This window comes from Octopus sinensis, linkage group LG2 (genome assembly GCF_006345805.1).
Source record: "Octopus sinensis linkage group LG2, ASM634580v1, whole genome shotgun sequence".
Taxonomy (NCBI): domain Eukaryota; kingdom Metazoa; phylum Mollusca; class Cephalopoda; order Octopoda; family Octopodidae; genus Octopus; species Octopus sinensis.
In genome coordinates, this window is record NC_042998.1 from 136,403,874 (window position 1) to 136,416,454 (window position 12,581).

Sequence of the window (12,581 nt, forward strand, 5' to 3'; positions counted from 1 at the left end):
CCCATGCTAGCATGGAAAGCGGACACTAAATGATGATGATGATATATATATATATTATATATATATATTATATATATATTATATATATATATACACACACACACACAAAATATACTTAACCCATTAGCATTCAGATTTCTTTGTCAAAAGTAATGCTTATTTATTCACATTGCTTTAAATTAATTACATATGATCTTCTAGCTTCAAGATTTCAATGATGTGTTTGTATATTTTTAGAATAACATTATAAGATAGGCATGAGAGTTTGAATCTGGTCAGTTTTAAAATAAAACAGGTAGAATATTTGATCCAGATATGGCTGGGTTAAATGCTAAAGGGTTAACTATGGTCATAATATATGTATAAAATATATTTAATTATAATTATAAAAGTTATAATTAACAAGAAATGCTAAACTTAAATCTTTCAATAGGATTAGACAAAGCAATGGTTATCTATTATATAGACTAAATATTTGGTAATACTTCAACATTCCAATAGGACATAGATGTGATCATCATCATAATTACAATCTGACAATCAACAAGAGGAAATTGCAATAAAAGCCGACAGAGATCTGTAATTGAAGACTGTTTATGTTAACAGCCACTGATTCTGCAAGATCTGATATGATTAATACTAATGAATAAGTAGTAAACAAATTTTAATATGGTCACAAGTTGTCATAAATCCCTGGGTGACAATCCAAAAGTTTCTTTAGTTTCCTCCATGCTACAGCATTGTTTGCAGTCTATAGGATAAACTATTTATTCATAAGAGCAACACAGCTTTAGGATTCCAAATTATAATGATTTAATAACCAAAAGAAAAAAAAAACAGGAAAAACTATCTGAATGAAATAAACATACACACACTGAATATGGTAGTGGATAATGGTGGTTCTCCATCATTCAACAGTGAAGATTCAGGTGTTCAATCAAGTGATTTATCTGCTCCTGAATTAAAAAGTAAGTGGCTGAGAATTCCACATATACATGTGATCTTAACACAATTTCCAAGCACAATCAAAGTGACACTGTGTGTGACAAGACTGTTCCCTTCAATTACAACTACAATCCACCTGGTGGACTTCTGTGTAGTTTGCCATAACCCAGTTTCACCCGCAAGGTGGGGGTCAATGCAAGACTGAAGTAACATTTGCACAAGATGCCACACAATGGGATCAAACCTGGGACCTCTTGGTTGCAAAGCAAACTCTCTAATCATTGCATCTACACATAAAATGTAACATACTTCAAAAAGCAAATTAAAATATATGATTATTCATTACACTGTTTCACAAAATTTTTCTTTCTCTTTTGTCTTTTATCAGTAAGTGCTATTTCTTATTTGCTTCTACCTAGAAATCAAAGAAAACGACAATTATTCCCTTTAAACTTTGCTTTTGTGACCTGGACATCAATGTTTTGAAACTGACCTATTTTCCATGACATTTCAGACAGATTTACTGCTGTATTGCTGAAGCAGAAATATCATTATAGCAAATATTCTGCTTAATACCACAGATGTGCTTCTCAGTTGCTTGCCCGTAACCACTTGAGCATGTCTCTCAGTGGCTGACAATATATACATCTTTGTTCATGAGCAGGAGTAGTGGGGGAGCATCAAAGCCATATATTGAGTGTGAGTCTTTGGGGTTTGAATAAATGTAACAAAAACAATGTTTGAAGGAAATATCAGCCATTTATCATACTTTCTATGAGTAAGCAAATAGCAAATAATAGTTGCTATCCAAGACAAAAATCGTGTTAGTGTTATTAGCCTCTGTAAAATGATCATAGGTATCTTTAGAAATTTAAGGCGGCGAACTGGCAGAAACATTAGCACGCCGGGTGAAATGCTTAGCGGTATTTTGTCTGCGTTACGTTGTGAGTTCAAATTCCGCCGAGGTCGACTTTGCCTTTCATCCTTTCGGGGTCAATAAATTAAGTACCAGTTACACACTGGGGTAGATGTAATCGACTTAATACCTATGTCTGTCCTTGTTTGTCCCCTCTGTGTTTAGCCCCTTGTGGGTAATAAAGAAATAGGTATCTTTAGAAATTTAACTGCAGCAAATGTAGACAAATACTGCTTTAATAATTCTCCAACTCTAAGGTATCCATCCATCTACTCACTTCTATTCACCTTGAACCTTGAGGAGCCACCTGGACACCTCATCTACACAATCCATCTCCTTGCAGTTCCTACTGATCATTCTTTCCTCCTCTTATTGTAATGAGAGCATGGAACAATAGATGATGATGATGATGATGATAAATCCTAAGGTTACAAAAACAAGAATCTAGTGTTTACAATAATGCAGTATAAAACTGAGAACTGATTAAAGAAAGAAACATACTTACAAACTTCTGTCTGGCTTTTTGAATAGCATCTGACTGTTCTAATTTATTTCTCTCTTCTCGGAATTTTTTCAAGCTTTCCTAATCAAAATTTTAAATTAAAATATTTAAGAATCTGTAAAAAGAAAACACAATAATACAAACTATAATAAAGATTTCTCAAATGGGCACAATTTTTTTCAAGATGGAGATGTTATTGCCTCTCAGTACCTGACAAGTGCTGATGTCATCAACCTTGGCACAATGGAAGGTTGACTTTCTGGAATGATACTGTAAGACAATTTGCTTCACTGAGTAATTCTAATGATAAATACAACACTTTCTTCTGCTTAGATATAAGAGCAGATTTTCTGCAGAAGTGGTTAATTTACTTCCACAGTATATTACTGGCATTAAAGATCAGAAGAATGAATTTAAAAAATGCAAAGTTCATTCCATTTAATTTGAACATAGAGTAGTGAGGAATTAGTCAGTTTTCTGTTTTATACTTCATTGGAAACAAAATATCAGATATTGTTTATAATTATTGAAATCTGAAATCTGACATTGTTGATGCAATAAAACATTGTCAAGACATTCCTAATATTTAGGACTAAGAGGATACATCATTGAATAAATTTGAAAAAGTCTTTGTCTCTAGTGATACAATCTTCTCAGTCAATATGTAAGACGCCAACATTCTATGGAAATTACACTGCATTACAACAGCTAAGCTTCTACTTAAGAACCAGAAATTATTTCAGCCTTGAAAAGTTCTTGATTTGATACACAAGTGCCCTTCACTAATGCATTAGTCACATATATGAGAAAGTGCTAATGCTAAATACAAACATTCTTGACTCTACATCCAGCAGAGCAGATAGGTAAATTGTTACTCACCACAAGATTACAACCCCTAACTCACCAACATTTTGAATCACTATATCTTTTTTTCTACCACAGCTATAAAATTTTTTGATACTTTCAATTAGTTTTCCATGTTTTAATCTCATTTATATCCAACAGATACATTCAACCTCATTGCTTATTTTTTTCTCCACAGTTCTCAAACTAAATATTTCACAGAAATGTTTAGTCAAAATGTAGCACTCTGGAATTCCCTCTCTGCTTACATTTCCTCTACAGATATCTCAACAAGGAGAAGTTCAAACTGAACACACACAATATCAGTTTGAAAGAGTGGACAACTGATATGGTCACTGTTCCTGTTCTTCAGACTAAACCAAGATTTCATTTAGCACATTTTAGGGGAGGGCTACAGTTGATTGTAAAGGAACATACCCTAGTCATTAGAATATTCGGCTTACAGTCATTAGATTGCGAGTTCAATTCATGGACCAAGTTGCATCTTGTGTTCTTAGGCAAGGCCTTTCACTTCACATTGTTCCAATCCACTCAGCTGAAAAGGAGTGTTGCTGGATATTAATCCAGGGTGGGGCCACTGTCCTGCTGAGGGAGTAGTTTTGTACTCTAAAGTGCTTAAACACCTTGAAAGAACAGATAAGCTCCAGTGTCATGAGCCTGTAAGTTTGAGGCAGACTGTTAGAGTTAACTGGACTAACCCTAGTACTGTTACTTATTTCACAAACCTATGAAGGTGAAAACCACCTTGGCAGTACTTGAACTCAGAGCAATACTGCAAGATATTTCTCCTAATTCTAATATTTCTGCCACACCATTATTTCCCTGATATAATAATGGAAGTAAAGACCTAAAATTTTCTGGGAAGGGTTTACTCAATTACATCCACCCCAGTACCTTACTGGTACTTTATTTCATTGATTCCAGAGGGATGAAAGGCAAAGTCAATCCCAGGTCATAAAAGAGTTAGAAGAAATATAGCAAGCCATTTTGCTGGATGCTTTAACAATGCACACAATCCACTATAATAATGACTTCAAATTTTGACACAAGGCCAGCAATTTTAAGGGGAGGGAGTAAGTCAACCCTAGTGTTTAACTGGTGCTTACTTTATTAACCCCTGAGAAGATGAAAGGCAAGGTCAACCTCAGCAGAACCTAGAACATAATGAGTTCAAAGAAATATTGCCAGGAATTTTTTTCTAATACTCAAACAATTCTGCCAGCTTGCTGCTTTAATCCACCACAAAAAAAGATATGGTTAAATACAGAACAAAACTAGTGTGTCTATCTCCTTAAAAGATTTTTAAAATTGAGGTGGGACATGCATAGTTTATATTTGGTCATATTTCTTCAATATACAACAGTACTTTTAATAAGTTTGTAATAAAAGCAATCATTTGCATCTAATATAATTTAACAAATGGGCATCTTTTTTAATAGATTGAACGAGCAGAACGCAACCCCGTCCAAATTTTCTCAGAACAACTTGTCCGACCATCCCATAAGCCTTCCCTTTGAGAAACACTGATTTAACCTAAATTTGAGACACCAGCAAAAGAAATAAAGATAGACTTTTTTTCTTTTCCAAAGAAAAACAATTTCCCACGGCTTTATCGATCGCATTCTTACTTGGAATCGATTTTTGCAATTTTTTCAAGACTTATACACGCCCTGATACTGTCGGTATCTATATATCAAATTTGAGCGCAATCGAATGGAGGATGCCCGTGATCCTAGAAGCCACACACACACACAGAACAAATTTTATATAAGAGATCATAAAATATCATTATAACTTGGAATATCAATAACTTTATTTTTAATTAAAAACAAAACGTCTAGGTAACCAACCTTCATCTCTTTGTTCTGAGTCATTTCTTGTTTGATGTTATTAATAAAGTCTGTGAAAAAGTTCTTTCTTTGAGACATGAACCGAAGTTGAGAATGCACAGGAAAGGAACTAACATTATTCAAAAGATAAGTTTTACTTCTGTAGGCATTAGACAAGAAAGGAGACAGCATTTTGCTTTCTAGACTGTGATATCTGTGCGTATGAGATATATGATAGTGGGAGATCTGAAATTATAAAACAGTGGGGGGAAATGCAAGGAAGCATGTAAAACAGATCATAAATACAACAGAACAACAAAATTGAATATATGTAGAGTTATAGCCCTTTTGACACTAACCTATCTGAGACCGTTCATGAATATGAAATAAACGCTGCTTTAAAGTTATCTAAATTAAAACTTTCTAAAGAACTTTCATGTTTAAATCCAAACATCAGGTTAATAATAACTTATTTTATTAAATTCTTCATTATTTTCAAAATTAATTGAAACAAAAGTAATGTATTTCAACAGAAATATAGTAACAAAAGGGTTAGAGAAATGCTTGATCTATTTCCTATTGTTATCGTTTAGCCCAAGGTTGGTCCTGATTGAGCAGACCTATGGTTAAAAATATACCAGTATTGCCTTACCTAACTATATTTCTCAGGCATATTGTATCTAACAACATTATACAATGTAATCTTCGATATCAATTTTAAAGATGAGAGATTATGACTTAAGGGAAAATTGACTATTATTTCTACTAGGCTAAGAAATTATGTAGCAGCTCTCTTCTTGTCTAAGAATGTGTTTTCTGTTTTAAAGATGAGTAGGTAACTAGGAAGAATATTTACAAAGCTTTACCGATGTTAATAATTATAATTGGGGTAGTTAACTTACATTGTTGTCTAACATGTTTATCAGAAAGCTGTATAGGTTAAGTGGAAAGATGAGCTATATTTCATACTTATAGGTGGAGTGTTAGAATGTGTTGTGATGAGAATGAATCTGGAATTTTTGAGAAGGAAGATGCCAAAACAGTATTTTATGGTTCCGTTCTTATATTTTGCTCAAAAAACTACATTGTCATAGTTGAAACTTTACTAGAACATTATTATTGTAGATTTTGTTGTTGTTGTGCATGGATGAGGTACAAAATGCTGTTTGCAAGGCTGACAAAATGCACTTCAGCCCTACTCACAGTCAGTGAATAATGGTAAGTAGGAAAGACTTTGAACTATTACAACAAAAATAATACCATTCATCTAGTAGCATGGGAAAATTAACGTAAAATGAAATTTTTTAAAAGATTACATCATTTCAGATATGCATTTCACTCTTACTTATGATCAGGAATGAAGGTAAATAGGAAAAATTTCCTGCTATTGAAAACGATAAAAATCCATTTATGCTATATTAAAATGCAATCAAAAAAAGAAATTACATCATTTCAGATATGTACATATACTGGTTTCATATTTTGGCACAAGGCCAGCAATTTCAAGGGGAAGGACTAAGTTAATTACATAACCTTAGTGTTCAACTGGTACTTATTTTATCAATGCTGAAAGGATGAAAGGCAAAGTTGACCCTGGTGGAGTATGAACTCAGAACATAAAGACAAATGAAATGCTGCTAAGCATTGTGCCTAGTGTACTAATGGTTCTGCCAGTTTACCACCTTAATATGTACATATACTGACATTCATTTTACCATACATTCAAAGATGAAATGGCTGTCACATACTTCAATATTTATTTGTTACAAGAATGATAGCTTCTTTCAAAACAGAATACCCTTAACACCACACAATTATATGGTAATGGTGTTGAAACCTCTATGTTCTCAATCTCCAAAGAACACACATCAGAAACATTAGATTTTTCTTTCCTCATGGCAAATTAACTCTTCTACAATCTTTAATGCCCTTATCATTGCTAACCCCTCAATAATGGAAAGAAGGGTATCTATGGTTAGTTGGTAGGCTGAAATAACATTTGTTACCAAATGTCGCACTAAAATATGTGGAGCTATGCTTTGCTTCTAAAGCAAGATCTGTCTAGAGTTCAAGACCTCCAGTGAGAGGTTTTGATGTATCTGTATATGTATTTGCAGGCATAAGCAAGAGTTTTAGAGAAAGGCTGCAGTTGATTTTATATGTTAGCAATGATCCATCTGTGCATGTGCACAGAAGTTTGCCTTGTGTGCAAATTTAGCTTTTTTGCAAAGCATGCGCACATTCTTGTGAGTGACAGGCAGTACATTTCATCAGATGACTGAATGAAGATCTAATTACAGAAGTATACTTTAATAATAAGCATATATACAGATTAACAAGAAGAATGAGCAGACGAAATGATGAAAAGGAAGATACCTAGGAAGAGAGAATAAAAGAGTAAGAATAAGGGAAAGAAGAGAGGAATACCAAGAAAGTAAAACATACCTGTGATGTAGAAGAAGAAAATTCAGGAGAGAGGGATGTAGAAACATGTTCAGTTGGCCGGTCATCAGACTGATTGAGTTGAGTTGTAATGCACACATGTCTGCAAGCCAGCTGCCGTGATGTATGCAAGTATAATTTCTGGAATTTAAGAATTAGGAAGGTATAAATATATCAATCAAAATAAAGAATATGCCATCTCTAAAAAAACAAAACAAAAAAAAACAATAACATAACAAATAAACAATTCATACTTCATTTTGTATCTGGTTTGCAAGATTCTTTATGTGAATTCGTGTGTTGAAACAAATTTTGTTGTGTCTCGGGGGAGTCATTAGACCAAAAACAAAAATCATCAACTGTTTAATCAATAAGTTAAACAAATAATCAATTAGTTAGTTGGACAGATATCTAAGCAATTGACTAATAATAAAGGAGTGAAACTGAACCAGTATGTGAGTTATTAATTTTGAATAATGACCCTTTCAAGACACAACAAAATAATCCATAACTAATCATATTTATGCAAAATTACTTGTAATTTTTAAGTGTCATTATAAAGAATATATAAATGTAGTATTAATTCCATGAGAGTCTAAGACCTGGAAATATATCTTTAATTTTTCACCATATTTTATAACCAACATTTCTGATGATGCTTATTTCTTTTAATACAAAGCTCAGTATGTCTGCATGGATAAGAAGCCTGCTTCTCAAACACATGGTTTCAGGTTCAGTCCTACAGAGCAGTACTTATGGTTGCGTGAGAAAATTTGGTAGAAGGAAACTAAAAAAAAAGCTCATCATATACGGTACATATACATATATTGTGGAGGGGGTAGACCCAGGACAACGTGGGTCAAAGTAGTGAGAGAGGATCTGCAAATGTTGGGACTCACAAAAGGGATGACAGGGACCAAGATTCCTGGCAGTTTGCTGTGCTTGAAAAGACATGTCAAGCTAAGTAAAAGCATGGCTGTCCTTGCATACAGACTCGTCACCTGCAACTCTTTCCAGCTGAGCATCCCTAATCTTGTGGGCTCATAAATGCTGGTGCCACTTAAAAAGCACTCGTACCAGTGCTGCATAAAAGCACCCAATACACTCTGTAAAGTGGTTGGCATTGAGAAGGGCATCCAGCCACAGAAACCATGCCAAAACAGACATGGAGCCTGAACAGCCCTTCAGCTGGTCAGCTTCTGTCAAACCATCCAACCCATGCCAGCATGAAAAATGGACATATGATGATGATGATATACATGTACCTCAGGTGAAAACCCAATAAGGTTTGAAAATTGACTGAGGTTGTTCATCATAGTTTCAATCTACAGAGAAATAGTTAAATTTATCATTTTTGCATTGCTATGAAGTAGGCTTACATATATCATATCTTGATAGCGAGTGGCCTGAGACTCACTGATATTAAATAAAGAGTTAAATACTTATCGTATACTAATTGGTGGCCCTAGTTTTCTGTAGCTACTGGAATTGTTGAGCATATAAACGGATTGACTATTTATTTTCACAGGAACTGATAAGAACCCAATAAAGTTCAAAAATTGATCAAGATTGCTCAGTTGTTTCAATCTAAGAAGAAATAGTTTAAATTGCCGTTTTTATTCTCGTGGAAATTGGGACAATTTGTTGAGAGGAAATGTTAACAAACATCACTAGCCTAGGTACAAATGGTGATGCCACTGTTTGTAATACACATCGTAAATATTCACGCAGATACACACATATGTATGTGTGTATGTCTGCATGTATGTGCATGTGTATCTTTGCAAATATTTACAATCTACATTATTAACAGTGGCATTGCCATTTATAGCTGGCTAGTGATGTTTGTGAACATTTCCTGTCAACAAATTGTCCACTCGCTCTGTGCTTTCAGATTCCAGTGGAATAAAAATTCCCTTAATTGAAAAACAGATATCGGTTGGTGACAGAAAGAGTCTCTGGCCATAAAAATACTACATCAAAATCCCACCAATATAACCCATGCTACCATGGGAAAATGTACATTAAACAAATGAAGAAACACCTAAAGCATAACAGGCAAATAGTTGTGAAAACTAAATCTCTCCATAATAAAAACGGTGCCTTCCACAACATTGATTTAGTGATTAGTGACTTCAGTTTGTTTGTAAAATTTCTTCTCACAGTCAAATATGCTCCAAACAATAAGTTTAATTTTCACTCCTACAGACCAACACTTTGTAAATACTATTCACATTATGGAATGCATCTCTTTGGATGTAGCTGGACCAAAACAGTCATTGTCTTGAAACAAGCATCTCTTAGCAGCAGCTAATGAATAACCAGGTTTCCTGGTACTGATATCAGTTTTTAAACCTTTAAACCTTCTTTTTTTCTAACTGGAACCCCCAATGATGACCATAGTGATAAAAGCACTTGACTCATGTCTAAATGCAAAATATTTTATGAAAAGAACCACACAAATCAAAACCAGTCCTTGCAACCCTAGAGGAAATGGCCAAAGCAAAACAACCATTCACTCAATAGAGAAATGATTAGTTTTAATTTTAAAATCACAGTGCTTTTCGAAATTTTGTTGGAAAGATGTTCTTTTTGATGTACTTCATTTAATTCACTACCAGCTCTCAGCTATTACCAATGTTACAATGTTTCTTACATTTTAGGCATGTCCTCCAGTTAGCATCTCTCTATGTTCAGGACTAATTTCCCCATGCAAAAGTTACCCCTTACTAGAGAAAGCTTAATTGAATATAATGAGAATTTTACCTAGATTCATAAAAATAATGGAGTATTAAGACAGTTACATTTCCTAATGTGTCAGTGCCGACTCAATTCCAGATCTCAAAAACACTTTGACTTGTCATTGTTAAATTCCATGACTACTATTTCTTTTCAGAGAAAAAGAATATCTGAGTAGCAGCCATGCTGAGATTATTCCACAGAGATCAGCCATATCTTTCACTCTTATTGGTGCACTTCATCACTCAAAAAGATTTATCAAACCACCTGAAAAACTTAATTTGTGACTTTCCAGATCTCTTGTTATTTTTCTCAAGATTATCTCCATTTGTTTCCCAACAAGTGCCTACTAGGACATCGTTAAAGGGCTTGAATTTTCCTCAGTGGTATCTATGTTATATCTAAGTAGATCGAGCTGTAAACAAATATTTCATTCATCATAGTTACAGTACAGTGCCCACGAAGTTAATGTGAGCCGGTTACCCAAACACAAAGAAATGAAACAGTAAGTAAAGAGAAATTACTACAAAAAAAAGCATGGGGTGAAATTTTGATACCTATTTCGATGTCTGTATTAAACATTATTAATAAATTTAAAATTATTCTATAAAATTACGAAAGGAGTAGAAGATATACCAGTCAGTAAACAACATGTATTTACTCGTATATAATAGCGCTATTTTATACTTGATTTTAACTGAAAGAACTGGAGCACAGCTTAAACGGGGCAAAGCTAAAACAATGAAGAGAAAATTATTGTACCTAGATTTAACAATAAATTAGGGTGCGGCTTATACACGAGTAAATAAGGTCGTTCGACACCAAATAAACAAGGGTTATATTTGCGTGGTCCGTAACGTTAAAACGTTCTTTTGATCTAATACTACACCCTAATCAAGAACTCTCTTCTTGTTCATATGTTTACATATTAAGTATCATCGATCAGCAGACGTTCAACCTCTAAACATAAATTGTATGGCCCTCATCTGTGTGCGCGTGTGGGGGAGGACTTACAGAGGCAATAAAGAAACCCTGCTCAACTGAAAGTTTTCGAAATCCCCACCCATGTGTTCAATCATGTTCTCCTTAATAGAGAAAACAGTTTATAATTGCTACACAACACTTGGAATAATAAATGGTGATTACACAAAGGATTCGAACAAAGAATATCAGAATTCTAAGAGATGAGATCGTATCGGAATCCTGACAATATTAGCAATAAAAATAAATAAATAAATAAAACAAAGGTAACAAGCTTACAGAAAGTTTGACCTTCAGAGACCAACTACGTGCCATTTTCTTATTTTTCTTTGAGCAGAACAAGAAAAATCAACAAAAAGAAAAAGGCAGTAGCAGAATATTTTCAAGTAACTTTCAATTTTCTAAAATTAATTTTAAAAAATGAAAGAAAATTTCACAAAAGCTTATAAACGTTGGTGAAGCACACGCGATCCCAAGTTAACCAGGCTTTCCTTTATGTAATAGCAGACCACATTGAGGTAGACAGTTGTAAGTTAATTGGCACATTGAGACTGATTAATAAAGAAAATCTCTAAAACTTTAACAAAAAGCAAGTCGTCCGATACAGAAATATAAAGGTTATCATGTACGGAAAACAAACAGAAGGCGGCGCTGAATATTGACGGTAGTACATGCGATTCGAAGATGTACTCTGACAGACAGTAGAGTGCTAGCATAAAAAGATTAGTTTTTTTCATAAAACACGAACACACATATCAAGTTAAAGTCATACGAAATACATTGATTGTATCAAAGAACGAAAATAAAGACAACATACCCTAAGTTTATTCAGCTTGGCCGACTTTGCCAGTGAAGAAGCCATTTTAGCCCGGCTCTATTAACGATAACACTGTTGCTTTTACGTCACTTCCGTAAAGCTAGACATGTACCGTCCACGTGTTTCCAGCAGAACAACCTGTCTTATGTAACTTTCGCTGGATTTAACTATCTTTATGCTTTCTATTTGTTAACATGCAATACCTGACCTTTATTGTATCAGACTTGAAATGTGTATACTGATGCATTAGTCGAGAATTTTCGAAAAGTGTGTAGGAGGCGAGTGTTGCAAATTGTTCTTCCTGTTAAAGACACTGGAGCATTACGGCGGATAGCTGTCTGCTAGTTTAGATTATTTCGAACTGTTTGCTCTCTGATTTTGTCGGCAGAATCGTTAGCGCATCAAACAAAATGTTTAGCGGCATCTCTTCCGGTTCTTTATGTCCAGAGTTCAGATCTCATCGAAGTTGACTTTTCCTTTCACCTTGGCTCAGTAAAATAAAGTACTATTCAAATACTGAAGTTGATGTAATTGACTGGCCCTATC

General features: G+C 34.2%; 1 protein-coding gene across 2 annotated transcripts in view; it reads right to left on the reverse strand.

Annotated features, from left to right (window-relative positions):
• Nucleotides 1-12,581, reverse strand: part of LOC115231180 (mitochondrial import inner membrane translocase subunit TIM44) — a 30,735-nt gene extending 18,154 nt beyond the window's left edge. The window contains exons 1-4 of one of the 2 annotated variants that reach the window (XM_029801258.2): nt 12,036-12,581; nt 7,502-7,639; nt 5,078-5,302; nt 2,367-2,444 (exon numbers count right to left, since the gene is read on the reverse strand). In XM_029801258.2, coding sequence (XP_029657118.1) covers nt 2,367-2,444; nt 5,078-5,302; nt 7,502-7,639; nt 12,036-12,080 — 486 coding nt within the window. In that variant the 5' untranslated portion in view covers nt 12,081-12,581. Of the gene's footprint in view, nt 1-2,366; nt 2,445-5,077; nt 5,303-7,501; nt 7,640-11,497; nt 11,616-12,035 lie in introns of those variants that run through there. The other variant, XM_036499586.1, reaches the window with a different exon arrangement.